Source organism: Martes martes (genome assembly GCF_963455335.1).
Source record: "Martes martes genome assembly, chromosome: 14".
NCBI lineage: Eukaryota > Metazoa > Chordata > Mammalia > Carnivora > Mustelidae > Martes > Martes martes.
This window is the reverse complement of record NC_137902.1, coordinates 54,227,544-54,244,160: the sequence shown is the minus strand read 5'-3', so window position 1 is coordinate 54,244,160 and position 16,617 is coordinate 54,227,544. Positions and strand designations below refer to the sequence as shown.

Genomic DNA, 16,617 nt, shown 5'->3' with positions numbered 1-16,617 from the left:
CCTTCCCTACACAAGGCCAGACTGACCACCATTCTCCATTCTCACAAATACGCACTGAACTAGAACTTCGATTCAGGATTTTTCTCCAACCATCCCAGTCAGGAATTGGCTACAGGGCCAAAACCTATCAGGTTTCAGGAACAGGACACACTATCATATGCCCAAAAAGCAAGAATACTCTGTAGCTAATTTACTCCTTCAAAGAACTTGAAACAGTAGTCCTGTGCAATAATGACTTTGTTACCAGCTTTGGCAAAACTGTCCACACTAAAAACAGTCCTGGGTAGCTGGTTATGAGACTGGTCCAGCTAACAAAAACCCAAGTCATTCCACAATCCCAACAGTTACTGTTACTCCATGGCCCACCTCAGAACTCCCCGAGTAAAAGGTATGTATGCACAGTGGCCAATCTGGCAGACCTACAAAGCCCGCAAAGTCAAGCCTAAAACAATTCCCAGCTCCTAGAAATTAAATTCTCAGTAAGACACTCCCATGTTCCTTCAACTTAAAGCCAACTTTTCTAAAGGTGCGTATTATAAAAATAGTCTGTGGTATACAACAAATCTGATGTCCTAAAATGACCCAACATCTATTAACAGAAACAACTGTGTGTCCTCAGAACAAGTAATATGAGGCCAAAACACAAGCATGGGTGATGCCGCTGGTTACCTGGGGAGGGTTCAGGTACTGATTTCAGGACCCAATGCCCTGTGAGGGACACAACCAGTGGGGTCAGAACACTCTGAGACACGAGAATCCTTTTCCTGGAAAATGTATTTACACGTAACACCCTCACACCATTTCAGGGAGCCCTCGGGCACTACTGCTGTCAGGGATCCCAGTGGGGACGGAAGGCAGGCTCTAAGAGCATGCACGGTTTTCCTCTACCCAAGTAGGAAAACAACTTCGATGAAGGCATGATTACCAAACACCACTGACTGGGCCAAGAACGTTGCGCTCGGGCAGCTGAGCAGAGTAAACAGACTTAGGCTCTCCGAGTCCACAGTGGGAGGGACAAACCCCAAAGAAATGGTGGTATGTTAACCGAAAACAGGGGCCCTAGAGCAGCAAAGTCACTAGCCGCGCGGGGGAGCGAGCGGAGGCTTCTTCACAGTGAAATCTGAACTGGCTGCTGAGGGAGAAAGGAAATTCTCGAACACTCCAAAGGAGAGAAATCTTTGCCTTCGCAGGAGCCAGGCTGCAAAGACAGACCTCAGGCCTCATGAGAAGAACCTCAACTAGCACTCTCAGCCCTACTTGAAAGCTCGCCCTGTGGGCAATGGCTCATGCCAGTGTCTTTAAGACCCAGGCATGATGTGGCAGAAGAACTGAAAAGGAGGTGGGGGGGATCCAGATGATGGGGCACGAATTTGAATGGAAAGCTCATACCAAAAATTCCAAGCAAGAAGCAGTAGCAGCAGGACTGAGAGAGGAACTAATAGATTCCAAAAGAACAGACAGCTAGAAAAATGAAACTCACAGGGTTAAACTTAAATGCGAACATGAGGGGCGCCTGGGTGGCTCAGTAGGCTGAACGTCTGTCTTTGGCTCAGGTCATGATCTGGGGATCTGGGATCCAGCCCCCACATCTGGGCTGAGCTGGACTCCCTGATCAGGAGAGCACCTGCTTCTCCCTCTCCCACTGCCTGCCATGTGGCTCCCCTCCCCCGCTTTGTACCAGCACTCTCTCTCCCTCTCCTCCTCCTTCCTGTCAAATTAATAAGTGAAATCTTTTAAAAAGTAAAAATAAAAAACAATGTGAACACGCAGCAGGGCTCAGGTCACAGGAAGGACAGCACACACCTGTGCGCTCTGCTTCCCGTGACTCAGTGACAAGCACAGGTTGGGAAGGTGAGGGCACGTGACACCATTCCCGGGTCCCCTAGAAGACCGGAGGTGTTTAGCTGGGAGAGACAATCCTTCTGAGAAACACAGCCACCTTCACAGAGAAAGGACGCCTTCCACCTATCAAATGGGAGTGGATCTGCTGTGTGGTTTCAGACCCAGACCTCAGAGCAATGGGTAGAGGCTAAAGCAAACAGACCACAGCTGGAGGTAGGGGCCATCCACGGGGTTATAAAGAGAATGAGCTGCCTCCTTAGATGAGGACCTCTCCAAAAGCAGAAGAAGCAACCACACAGAAAAAAAAAAAAAAAAAAGCCCAATCTACAAGGAATTCTGTGTAAGAGAAATCCTTTTAGGGGCTACACAGCTTCACTCCTTAACAATGAGGCAAACGACATTTTCAGTGGGTATATATAACCAACATATAAAAATTATCCTAAGCCACTTTCTGATGAGTTATTTCTCAAAACATGTTCTCAGCAAAGCATTCATCTCTATTCTCATTCTCCCACACTCTGCCCCCAAATACCAACTTCCTTCTTTTGAGGCAATATGCTGAACTCTAGGAAAGTTCTTAGAAAAAAAGTGCCTGACCCCTTGGACAGTTCTAATTAAATATGTTAAGACACAAACACTCCTCAGGACAAACCAGCCACTAGCCCTCTCAGTTCCAAGGTCTGATTTGAGCCCTCAATGACAACACAGTGGTAAACTGAGATTACAAAAATTATCCCTTCAGAGACACTAAAGCCCTACAGGCAAGTTTCCTTTTATTAAGGAAACACAGGCTTTGTGCTGTTTTCTAAGACAAAGAACTTCAACTGCATTTCCTTAGTAAATGGATGGGTGCACTGTGTTCTCTTTTTACTCCCAGGCCTAGAAGAAAATAGACATGTTCTAAAGGACCCACACGTACGTCATTTATAAAAAATAGGCTGTAATGCAATATTGCCTTACTGAGAACGGCTGCCATAAGCAAGACCAGAAATGGGTTTTGTGGCAGCTCTAGCCCCTAGACAAAAAAACCTCAGTGGGCCTGGAAGGCAGGAAGAGCTCACTAGAGCTCCGTTGTGTTTTAAGTGTGATGACTTCTTGCAAAACAAACACACAAACAAAAAACCCTAAACCTTGAGCTTAGAAAATGGGACATCTAAGGTAACTGACCTACCGTCTAAATTAAATGTTTTTCAAATGTGGAATACTGAAAAAAAAAAGAGAAACAAACAAACAAAAAAAAAACAAGATCTGCCTCCAAGTCCCACCCAAATAAATGACCTTCAGCCAATCACTGTCCTGAGCTTTTTCTTCATCTGTGAGTAAAATGAAGATGCAGTTACTAGGGTCACTGGAATGTTGCTGAGAATCAAGATGACAGCATTATCCATTTTCAACTGCCCGGATACTACATCTCTCAGCCATCCCGCCTTTACCAGCATCTCTCCGGCATTTTCATTTAGCCACACATCTCAACTCCCCTACCAGACTGGCTTTGAAATCAGACAGTCAAGGACTCAGACTATAGCTTACCAAATCTAATCAGGTGATCTTACAACTTCAGTCTTCCGATCTGCAAAATGGGCCTATTACTAGTACTCCTAGAAGTTTATAAAAAGTAACCAATATTTGTAAAACACAGGGCAGGGCTACAGAAGTCAAGTGCTATCATCATCGTCGTCACCACCACCTGTAGTAGCAACAGCAGAACTTTCTGATTCACTTCCTTGCCCAAAATAGGCGCTCCCACAAACATCAGAAACCAGGCTGTTGTGTTTGTTTACTCTGCATTTCATCAAGTATTTAACTGGCAATACAAAGACCTAAAGAGTTATACCCCACATCCTCAGAAGCTGTTGGTTAGTCACACAGAGGGAAACACAGGCTCCACTGTTGGAGAACCAGGAGTCGCCACCATGTACACAGGTGCTAAACGAGAGGTTTGCCTGAGCAAGAATGAGAGGTGCCCAGCAAGGCACTGGAGGTACCACAGATGAAATGCTCTCAGTAATTCATGACACTGCGGCTATGGGCTTTTTTGCCTCCGATCCGGATATAGTTGTCATAGTTCGTTTTTCCTGGAACCCACCTTTTTTTAGAAAAGCACCCTCAAAACCTCTGCCTTTCTGGAAGGATAAGGTAGCTATATGACAAAATGATGGCTGCCCTGAGTGCTGGGGGCAGACTGGCCTTCCTGAACACCCCCTGCTCTGCTAGCTACTAAAGCCAAGGCCGGGACAATTACTTATGCCACAATTATCTGCAAAATATAGGGAAAAAAAGAGTATCCTTTTCTCAGGAATTCTGTGCAAATCAATGAGAAAGCCAAGAAAGCCAAGAAAGCCAGGACAGACTGCCTGGTACCTACAACTCCGTTAATCGTGGACCTAACTGTGAATGATGGATGTGAGGGGAAGAACCACCAATGCAAGGCATTCACGTTCTCGTTTTTACATCGTGGTACAATTTTTACATCGTGGTACTGTAAGGGCCTATTCAGCCAGAGCGGCCCCACCCCAGTTGAACTGCCATTTTGTTGTAAAACTTAAATTGAACTTGGCACCGGGCCCCCCCACCCCCCTCACCCCCCACCCCCCCACCAGGGGAACTTATTTAAAACCAAGTCCGGGAAACCAGTCCCAGGTAACAAAGTCCAAATACAAGGGTGGGTCAGGCCAGGTGGAGGTATTCAATCAGTGGGGGCGCATACTGTCTCCGAGCTACCAAGGAGTAAGGGCCCCACCCTTGGGGCGCCAATTCTGAACTAGGTGATAGGCTGGTTCAAATGTCTACTAGGGTAAATTGTAATTCAATTGGTCACCTAGCATCACTGTGGAGTTTCCTGTGTGTGTTACAATCTCATTGGCCACCTGTGCGTGGCCAGGCCCAACCACATGGCCTTTGCTCTATAAAAGTTAGTCTGGAAAGCAGGGAGGGGTCGTCCTCTCTGTAGGGGCGGCCCCGACCGGTCTGTTTGACGGTCCGGTCAGATTCTTAATGCTTGGCACGAAATAAAGCTTTGCTTGACCTTCGCTGTGTATCAGTCTCACTCCTTTAATCACGGACCCATTATTGGGGTACCCAATTTTGGGGGGACCCAACAGTACAATTTTTTTCCCATGTTACCTTCAAAGTCAGAAAAAAGTTAAACCTTACCAACTAGTTTCAGGGAACAATTATTACTGCTCAATACGGCAGAAACTAAAACCGTACCTCATCGGGTTAATGAGGCTGACACTATCAGGAGATTTAAAGCTTGTTTTTCAGAGACTTGTTTCTCCCTAATCAGCTGTTGTTTCTTTCCAGACCCCACTCACAAACCCACTAGCTGTCCCTGCAGAGGCCTGGGCTGAAGGTCACTGATAAGATTCCAGCCCATGAACAAGCAAGGCCCTGCATTCCTCACCTGAGATAGGACCCCAAGACCCCATCCAGTTTATATGGGCCTCAGAGCATGCACACAGCCCCTCTCCTTAAGATGATGATGTCAGGACCCCAATTTTGCCTCATTTTAATGTTACCTCCCCACCCCAAAATGAACCCGGAACAGGTCACATATGCTGGCTCAGTGCACATGCTCCACCTTTCCCCATGAACCGGCCTGGTTCCCCACCCCTCCCTTTCCATCAATATACATATGTAATCTCAACCCCTATGATTAAAAACTTGTTCTCTCCCCCTTCAGGGAGGAGGATCTGAGGCTTGCCCTCGGTCTCCTTGTTTGGCTGGCTCTCAAATAAACCCTTCCCTTGCAGCAAACCTGATTGTCTCAGAGACAGGCTTTGTTGCACACCCAACAGAGGAACTTGGGTTTGTCACGAGACCACAAGCTGTTCCCCGTCTGCACTCCTTTCACGGGAGCAGAATCACAGATTTTTTTCAGCTACACACATGGCTGCCAAGATTTAAAAACTACATTTCCCAGTCTCCCCTGTAGCAGAGTCTGGTCAGGAAACCACATTCTGGCCTTGAAAGACAAGTGTGACCTCTGCATCTTTAGCACTCATGAAGAATGGGGCTAGACAGACCTCAAGGAAGCGGTCTCTCAGCACTTCTGGAAATAGAACCACCACACTAGCCCCGGACTGTCCGGCTCCTGAACTTCCCATGGAACGACAGGGACGGTTCTATCATTTTAAGCCACTGCTATCCTAGATCTCTGCTGTCTGCAGTCAGACCTAAGCCTAACTACCAGCTTAATCACCTACCTCATTCACCAGAAGAGTCCCCAGATGACAAGGCTTACCTCCACTGAGGATATTTAAAAGCCTACATACACAACTTAATCACTGGAGGTTTTCAAAAACACTCTCAGAATGAAGGGAGCAACCTTTCCAAGAAGATGCATCTTATGCTCCACTTATTTAAACAATCAGTCTTATTATTTTAGCCATTGTTTTCCCTTGTAAATATCTTAGATAACATATGCTAAATACTTTTCAGAGTCTAGTTACCAAAAAGAGAGTAACAGAAAATACAAGCAGCTTCACAGCACCAAGGATCAGAGCAGACATTCCACAGGGCAACGGACCTGCCGCCTGGGTAACGAACGGACCACCATGGCAACAGGCAGGCTGCTAGGAGACCAAGAGAGGCTGAACCTGGGAGCGGCAGCATCAACCTCAGACTCCCTGCACTCAGACATTTCTCAGAACTCATGCACTCAGGTCCTGCAGGAGATAAAGCAACACACTCAACACTGACTGCCCCATCCAAACGCTGGCCTCTACGGCAAAGAGCACCTGTCTCTTCAGAGGACCCTGCTTTAGGAAGCATTCTGCAGAGCAGAACAAAAATACCACCCATTTAACCATTCAGAATAGCATGTGCTCCAAGGAAGCCTGCTTTGATCTGAAGGAAAAAAAGTCCAAAGATCCCTCTTACTACAAAAGAAATCTGTAGTGAGCTCTCCTGGCTGACATCCCATCACCTCTGGCCCCAATAAGCTATGAGCTCTGTTATCTAAGACAAAGGTTCTTCCCTGTTTCTCCTCTCCCTCATTTTTCCCCTCCTCTTGCTCAATTCTTCTCACAGGCAAGATCATACCAGGACAAAAAACTGATGGACACCTGCGTGGCTCAGTCGGTTGAGCATCTGCCTTTGGATCAGGTGATGATCCCGGGGTCCTGGGATTGAGTCCCACATCGGGACTTCTCCCTCTGCCTGCCGGTCCCTCTATCTGCAGCTCTCCCTGCTCCTGCGTGCTCTCTCACTCTGACAAATAAATAAAATCTTTAAAAAAAAAAAAAAAGACAAAAAAACGATCTATATGGAGAAGGTAAGACAATGGTCAGGTAAGTCAGCTTGTGCAATCATAACTGAAACATGAGGGACAAGAATGCAATCCTCATAGCTTGCATAAGAGTGATGCAATGTGGCATAATTAATTTTGGGAAGAGAAATTCCTGTCTAGTTCATTCAAGAGCACTCCAATCCAATATAAACTACCAGCAAAGCTCTTCTTCCAAGTGTCAGCGTGTCAGGTGATGATCACTTCAGTCAGCTTAGAGAAGACGCTGCCACAACTGGACCATGAAGAAATGAGCCCCTGGCCAGACTGTCCCGTGTCCAGTCAGGTGACAGGTCCTAGCCCCGGCCCAGCTGCTGCGAGGAGTTCATGCAGTCAGCCAGAAGCCGCCATGGGCTCTACCCCATCCCTGCTAACAGGCGGTGGTCTCAGCATACTTGCAGAAGGCAATAATATGCTAAAAAAAAGGACCTCATGCAAACCCCACTTGTTACTAATACAGAAGTTCAGGGCTCTGGGCCTGTCCCCAAGGATCATTAAAAGTTTCAGATACATGTAAATGTGTCAACTACATATGTCACTTTGACTCACCCTAGTCAGTAACAGGAATACAGCCCTTTATGTGAAATGCCACAATCTAAACTTCAGACCATGGCATAGACTAGGGCAGGATATTAGGAGGCCCCCGCATTCTGATTCCATTGCTCTCACCTCAGAGCTGGTTGAGGATTACATCAAATGAAGCAAAACGCACTCAGAACAGTACTAGGTACACAAACTCTCAAGTAAATGGTAATTATGTTGCCTGTTGCTCCAGCAAAGCAGCTATTACCACTGGTTCTCTAAGTGTGGTCCAAAGAACCCTCAAGGTCCCAGAGATTCCTTCAGGGTGTCGAGGCGGCCAAAATTCTCATAATAGTAACACCAAAGCGTTAGCTGCCTTTTTCACTCATTCAATCCCACGGATGCAGGGGAGTTTTTCCAGAGGCGCATGGCACCTGACACAGCAGAGAATTCAGCCAGGTGTTAGAAAAAGCTGCAAAAATGTCAAACAAGCCATTCTTCTCAATATGTCTGTGTTTAAGAACAATTATTTTCACTCAAATTATAGTATGTTAACACATTTACCATTTCTAAAAGATTATATTTTAAATTGTGAGCTTAACTGATAAGAGGTAAATATCGATAGCTAGGGCCCACATAAACCAAAACTCTCAACTCACAAGTACATAGGAATGCAGAGACTAAAAATCTTCAGAGCCACCATGTACAAACAGCCAATTTCTGGAACCCAACAGAAGGGGAATAACTTCTCAAATTATAGCTGGTTCCCCTTTCAGATTTACCACAAATCACAGACACCAGAGTATTTAAGACCTAGGCGTCTCACTGCATAAGACGCAGGTCTCTACTGCGTACAGTAAACCCTGTCCAACAGATGTGTGGGTCCCGCTCATCTGGATGTAAACTACTATAATGGTCAACACTTCACCTGGCCTCAAAGTCGCTGCTGATTTGTCAACTCCAAGACACAAACATGACTTTCAGCAAATAAAAGAAAATGCTTTATTTGTGATAAAGACTTGGCACTATCCACCCTGAAGTTTCAGGCACGGTAACCTTGCTGGGCTGAAGGCCACTCGGCAACACCTCACACCACCATTTAGCAACACTGAGCGCCTACTATGGGCCAAGCAGTGACACATGCTGCAGACAGACCACTGCAAACACACACAGCACAAAATGCCAGGTCGCGGGGAGTGCTATGAAGACAAATGAAGCAAAGTCAAAGGAAGAACAAGACTACGGCAGGATGGCACGGCCACTTAGAGCAGTGTGGAATTCTGATAAGGCAGCAAGTGAGCAGACAACTGAGTGGAGGGAGGAACCCACAGGGATTACCTCAGGAGGAAAATGGTCCAGACAGGTGGAACACAGAATGCAAAGACTCTGAGCAACCACAGGGCGCCAGAGGTTGGACATGGGAGGAAGACGGAGAAGAGCGACGAAAGGCAGCCAAAAGCCAGATAACATGCAACCCCACGAGACAAACCTTGGGTTTTAATCCTTGTGAGCTAGGAGGCCACATGACTCTCTGGTAGCAATGCCTACACTTACAGGACAGCATCACATCACCCTGGTAAAGGAGCTTTTTCTTTACTGTAGTAAGTGTCATCACAAAGACTGGCCGAAAGAACTTTCTATAGTATCTCCTTCAATCTAATTTACGAAATTTCCCTTAAAGTAAATAATTTCTTTTCAAAAGCAGTTATCTGTCCAAATATAGCCAGGATTCAATTTTAAAATTTAGAAGTGTTTTTAGGATTCATTTCAGTTTTTCTGAAAAAGAGAGGTTCAATGAGGTTAACTAAATTGACAAATGCATAGAATGAAATCTTCTGCAACTGTTTTTTCAAGAGCTGGGAGGTAGGAGGAGTTGAAGACAGGACAACTAAATACAATATGGTACTCTGGGCTGGATCCTGGAACAGAAACGTGAGATCAGTAGGAACACTCATAAAGGCCCCATCAAGTCTGCAGCACAGTTAACAACACTGTTCCAAAGTCCATTCCTTAATTTTGGCAAATATACAGTGGATATGTAACATGTTAATAGTAGAGGAAGCTAGGGGCGCCTGGGTGGCTCAGTGGGTTAAAGCCTCTGCCTTCGGCTCAGGTCATGATCCCAGGGTCCTGGGATCGAGTCCAGCATCAGGCTCTCTGCTCGGCAAGGAGTCTGCTTCCCTTCCTCTCTCTCTGCCTGCCTCTCTGCCTACTTGTGATCTCTGTCAAATAAATAAATAAAATCTTTAAAAAAAAAAATAGTAGAGGAAGCTGGGTGAAGCGTACAGGAACTCACCATACTATCTTTTTAATTTTTCTGTAAATCTAAAAATTATTCCAAAATTTAAAAGCTAGGTCTATCCATACTAGCATGAAATGGCCTCTAAGGCATAAATAAAAGAAGAATGCACACCTATTTACTCTTTTATAAAACTGGCAAAGTATTTAAAGTCTGACAACATCAAAGGTTACTGATTAACTATATACCTACATATCATGGGAATATAAACCCCCAAAACATTCAAGAGAGGAATTCGGCAATTCCTAGTTAAAGCAGAATATGTATTCTCTACAGCTCAGCAATTCCCATTCCTAGGTATATCCCCTAGAGAAATGTCTGTTCATGTGCACAACAACATTTATAGAAGCAGTTTGAGAGAAAAACAAAACTAGAAATAATCTAAATGCCTAGCAACAATGTCATAAATGAAATACTATACTACAGTGAAAATGAAAAATGTACATGTTATTGACACCAATGAACCTCATTAGCCAAAAGAAAAAAATTAACCCAAGAATACACACAATATTTGCATAATGTTTAAAACAACACAATACCACCCATACTGTTGAAGGTCACACTTCCGTGTTTGAGAGAATAAAGGCCTGCAGGGGATTGATCAACAGCAAGCCCAGGGGGTGGTTATTTACAACGGGAGGAGGGGCTTTTTAGGCCCCGTTTCTTAACCAAGTATTGCATACACCAGTGCTCTTTGCAATTATTCTCCCATTTTTTTTTTGGAGGTCTACAATGTTCCACATGTGAAAAAAGACCAAGCCAGTGTAATATGCCATCATCTGTGATTTAAAAAAAAAGAGAAGGGGGAAATCCCACACACTGTCAATTATATGTTGCTCTGGAAGGCTCCCACAGGCCCTGGTACCAGGCTGTCTTCAAAAGGTCGGGGTCGGGGGGGGGTGTCAGTGCCTGGGTGGCTCAGTTGGTTAAGCAACTGCCTTCATCTCTGGTTATGATCCTGGAGACCCGGGATCCAGTCCCACATCAGGCTCTCTCCTCGGCAGGGAGTCTGCTACTCCCACTGACCTACCTCTCCTCTCACGCTTTCTCTCTCTTGCTCTCAAATAAATAAAATCTTCAAAAAAGAAAAAAAGAAAGATAGGTCTGGGGGTCAGTGGTGGGAAGGAAACACACTTTTGCCCTAATTTTTACACTTTTGGACTTATTCACAGTGTGCAGCCATTATCTCAACAGTTCACCCCCATTTCTGGATGGGGACCAGATGAGGGGACTTAAAGAGCTATCACGGTTAGACAGACCTAGAATAAGAATACTCCGATTACCTGGCCATGGCCCTGATCTGCTAGGCTCCTGATAAAGGCTGATGTAGTTCTAAACCCAGTCTAGCTAACCCGAGTACAGACTCACACCCCCTCCTAACTGCGGACTGCCTCTCCTGGTTGGTTTTCCTGACCCAGTAATTACATACAGCACACACATTTGTAAGTCAATTTAATGGTTTTATTAAATTCAAGACCTCTGAAATGAATGAAGCCAAGGGATATCAAAAAATCAAGGGCAGAGGAGAGTCACTTGTACAGGGACAACAAGGACACTGACAAACACGACACAGTTTAATCGCGGTACAGCAGCCAATTTTACAGTACCTATTACCTATGCCCTTCTATAAAGCAAAATACTAAAGCCTCATGGCAACCTTATTAGATTGGAATAATTAGTAACCCTATTTTGCAGATGAGAAAGGACAGTGTAGGGCGCCTGGGTGGCTCAGTGGGTTAAGCCTCTGCCTTCGGCTCGGATCATGATCTCAGGGTCCTGGGATCAAGCCCCGCATCAGGCTCTCTGCTTAGTGGGGAGCCTGCTTCCTCCTCTCTCTCTGCCTGCCTCTCTGCCTACTTGTGACCTCTCTCTGTCAAATAAATAAGTAAAATCTTTAAAAAAAAAAAAAAGAAAGAAAGAAAGAAAGAGAAAGAAAGAACGAAAGGACAGTGTAACTTGGCCAGGGAATACAGCTATCAGCAACATGATAAAATTCTTTTCCAGTTTCCTCTCAATCCCATTATAATTACAAATTGCATAAGAAAACATGAAGTTTAAATATTTTTCAGTACACAAATTATTACCCAAGGACATAATTCTGGTTATTTTCTGAACTTCACAGAATAACAAAAAAGTAAAGCAACTAGTACTTCTGCAACAACCAAATTCTTCATCCCAATCACTGTATTTTTCAACATTATTTGAAAATTATTGGGGGGAGGGAGGAGAAAGGCAGGGTAATATAATTAGTATTCTTTTCTCCTGATTTAAAGAAAATCCAGTCCTTCCTCGCGGCAGAACCAAACAGGAGCCAGAAAGCAGGGCTCTGAGCCTGGCATCCAGTAATCTAGAACACTCATGCTAGAAGACGGTCTCCAAAAGCTGTGGCACACACTTGCCCAAGTGACATGGTCTTGGCTTAGAGAGCTTCCCAGGCCTCATTAGGCACTTTCCCCAACCAGCAGCACCCTGTCCTTCCTCCCTCTTCCCCATCTAATCAAGCCGCAGCCTGGCCATTCCAGTTTCACAAACCAAGAAAATGGAGGAACAACTTCTCCTTCCCCTGATCTAGAAAAATCCAGAACACTCAACTCAATGTACTCCCACCGTAGAACCACTCAGAGAGTCCAGGTTCAACTTGTCAAATGCAATTAAAGCACGTACCAAATCCTTGACTGGTTAATACAAATAAACCCTTCATGAATTACATTAATGCTTTCAGAATAAAACTGATTCCTGGGGTGGCTCAGTCGTTAAGTGGCTGCCTTTGGCTCAGGTTAAGATCCCAGGGTCCTGGGATCAAGCCCTGCATCAGGCTCCCCGCTTGGTGGAAAGCCTGCTTCTCCCTCTCCCACTCCCTCTGTGTTCCCCCTCTTGCTGTCACAGTGTCTCTCTAATACATAAATAAAAATCTTAAAAAAAAAAAAGAATAAAACTGATTACAGATTGAAAATTGAGAAATGGTATTTATCCAAAACTTCTGTCAAGTGAGAACTGAAGTTTTGCTCCTATTCAGTAGGCTGCACCATTAAATCCATACATTGAGTCATCGTAAAAATAAGCTATCCAATGAACATATATGTATATATAATACATTCTAACATCCCGAGAGAGCCCACCTGCCTCAGGGTTGGGCACATACCAGCCACGTGGTTAGCCACCACACAAGTGACAGTTATAGGGCACCTAAGCTCCCATGAGCACATACCCCATCCCAGGCACATCCCAGGCTTTACACATATCACCTCGTTAACACTGGACCTGTCTTTTTCCACGAGAGGAGTCACCCAACAGTATGCCCTTACCATAGGATTCCATTTGCAAAAAGTTCAAAGACAGTTATTTTAACATCTGCGGTGCTGGAAGCTAATAAAGTGGTTTCCTTTGGGGCAAGTGTAAGAGGGTAGTGAATGGGTGGGGCACAGGGGCTTCTGGACGCTGTTAATGCTCTCTATTCCTTGACCTTGGGGGCTGCCTACAGTGGCGATCTTCACTCTGTGATAATTCATCAAACTGTATATTTAAAATGTGCATGTTGTTGGTATATAAATTACAACCCAGTCAGTTTGTAAAAGCTAAGTGTTGACGGAAGACTAGGGAAAGAGCAGGCAGTCAGAGGCGTCCCGGGTTCTGATCCTGACTTCCCAGTAAACAGCTTATGATTTGGGAGAGTCACTTCTGGGGGCACATCAGCGTCTTCATTCCTTCTGAAGAGGTTAGATTAGATGCTCTCCAATCTTCTCAGTATACCATTACTTTCCTTTCTTTAACAGGTGGGGAAAAGGGAGGCACCACAGGATGAATAAAAACAAAAACTCAAAACCAAGTGTCTCTATAATCATCAGGACATCATCAAAATTGCCAAGAGGGCACCCGTGTGGCTCAGTCAGTTAAGAGGCTGCCTTCAGCTTGGGCTGTGATTCCAGGGTCCTGGGATGGAGCCCCCCCCCAATTGGGCTCCTTGCTCAGCGGGGAGCCTGCTTCTCCCTCTGCCTGCCCACCTCTGCTTGTGCTTGCTCTTTCTCTCCACCCCGTGTCAAATAAATAAACAAAATCTTTAGATAAAATAAAAATTAAAACACACACACACACACGAAAGCCTCTCCAGGCTCAGGATAACATTCTGTGCTATAGTAGTGCCATGTAGCAATGGCAAGTTCAAAGCACCTCTTTGAGAGCAGAGGATGGCTGCAGTCACTATGCACCTTCACTAACAAACTCAGTATAATCAGAAATTCATAACCTTGGGATAAAACCCAAGGCCGGGCAGCAAGGTTAGAAGAAGGCCTACAATTTTAACATACTCTCATTTACTCAAGTGTTCAGGGAAGGAGGGTCTCTTGGTTAACCAAATATTCTGGTTAACCATATTCCCAAGTATACCAGCAGAGGATTTTACACTTCAAAAGAAACAAGTCCCCTTCCGGGTGATTTGAATGATTCAGAATTCCTAAGGGTCTTGTGAGGAGTGACTCACTGCCAATAGGAACAAATGTTTGATACAGAACAAAAAACTGTTCTCAACCAGTGCAGAAAATTTCAGAAACCAGCATTAGTTTATTCTACAGACTATGAAACAGCAAGTAGTATTAACCCCAGTGAGAAATACTTCCTTCGCTGACTATAAAATCGAAAATCCTTATAAACAGATCACCTTTCACATCATACAAGTAAAACAAGTTTAAGAGCGTGGTTTAGGGACGCCTGGATGGCTCAGTTGGTTAAGCGTCTGCCTTTGGCTCAGGTCATGATCCCAGAGTCCTGGGATAGAATTCCCATTAGAAATCCCTGCTCAGCGGGGAGCCTGCTTCTCCCTCTGCCTGCTTCTCCCTCTACTTGTGCTATCTCTGACAAATAAATAAGTAAAATCTTTAAAAAAAAAAAAAAAAAAGTGTGGTTTACGGTCAAGACATTCTTGGGAGGTGCTCTAACATCAGAAAAACATTCTTAAATCTATTTCATCTGTAAGTAGCCTTTATCTTTGGTTTTCCATTGATTCCACCATCCACTTTATTACTGTTTATCAAAATCGTAATGGCTGCATGACAGAATGGAAACTAGCCCCTAATTACAGTTAGCCAGAGAAACAGAACGTGAGGTTGGCCCTAAAGATCAGGTTTATTTCCTTTCTGTAAGCTATAACACCTGGAAAAAAAACCAAAAACAAAAAACAAAAAACCCAGCCTTGGAATCCTCTCCCTACAAAAATTAAAATCTGGTTCCACGACTATAAAACGATAGAAGTTTGGTAAGTACTCAACCTCACTCATTTTCCTTTACCATGATGATTTAAAAGAGCTTAAGATGAGAAAGCATGATTTTGGGGCACAGTAACTGAGAAAAGTCAGAGTAACATGGGGAAGGCAGAACGGATCCTTCTAATTCCAGGAGGGCAATCAGCCGGTTCCCAAGTGTTGCCTTCACAGCCTGCAACGATTTTAATAACCATCAGTACTATTTCAGGGCCACAAACAAGTGTAAGAATACTCCTGCGCACAGCTTCTCACGTGCTTACATTTTCCCCCAAGATAAAGGCCGAGGCTAAAACGGGCCAGCGGCTGCGCAAGACCTTTTAAAGGAGATGAAACGTGAACTGCATTGCAAAAGCACCCACACAAAAACCCATATCATCTTCAAGATGTAAGATCAAGAGTAAATATATAGGTAAAGATAAACATCAACAGATGACATACTTATGCGCTTCCTGCAACTTCAACATTCTTAGAAACTAGGACAACTGAGGCCAAGGACTAAAATGCGTCCCGCTGGAGGGGGCTCTAGTCCATCTGGATCACGTGCGCCCAGCCCAAGCACAGCACAGGTGCAGGAGGGGTCACCATACAGGCCCACCCCCCGTAGCTGTGGGGAGGCCCCGGGCGGTACCAACTCGGCCCCTGAAGGAAATGCTACTCAGTCCCGCCCTCCTAGCCCACTCGCGCCGACCCCAGCCCTGAGCGGCCTGCCTGGGGCACTCTAGACAGCCAGGCACCCCGCCTCCTCCCACAGCCCCTCCGCCGCCCGGCAGGTATCGGTGCTGCGCACGCGCCTGCGCACTGAGCGCCCCTCGTCAACCTCTACAGGGAGCGGGGCGGCGAGGCCCCGGACGGTCCGCTCCGAGTCTGGTGGGCCGCGTTCTGCGCGGAACCCCTTCCCTAGACACGGGCTGGGGGGTCTTAGGGCTTACCCGCGCCCAGAAGGCTGGCCAGGAGAAGAAGAGTGTACATGGCGACGCCCGACTCCGCAGTCTGCAATGCAGAGCGTCAGCTGATCGTCTGCGGCTATAAACCTGCCCCGCCCCGAAGCCGTGCACCGCGCATGCGCAAGCTCCGCCCCGGCCAGGCAGGCCTGAGCTCTTCCCGCACCCTGACTCAGCGCCGCGCAAGGCGCCTGCGCGACTGGAGGCGGAGCGCTGGCAGGTGGACGGTCCGGGGGATGGGAGAGGACGGGAGGGGAAAAACGTGTGGTGGAAGGGGGAGGGTCGTCCAAAAAGAAAGCTAGTAATTGAATAGGTCAACATTAGAGATTTTAATATGCATAAATATATTTTTTTGTATAAATATCTTTTAAGCCTCACATTTTTTTCTATGAGCTACCATTTTCTGTTACAGAAATTCTATAGACATAAGATTCTGTTATTATTTCTGTTCGGTTTTTCAGGTGAGAAGCC

General features: G+C 45.6%; 1 protein-coding gene across 1 annotated transcript in view; it reads right to left on the bottom strand.

The window, feature by feature from the left end:
* PSAP (prosaposin) overlaps positions 1-16,258 on the bottom strand; it is a 33,985-nt gene extending 17,727 nt beyond the window's left edge. The window contains exon 1 of the mRNA XM_080822887.1: positions 16,135-16,258. Coding sequence (XP_080679013.1) covers positions 16,135-16,174 — 40 coding nt within the window. The 5' untranslated portion in view covers positions 16,175-16,258. The remainder of the gene's footprint in view (positions 1-16,134) is intronic.
* Positions 16,259-16,617: the final 359 nt, after the last annotated feature.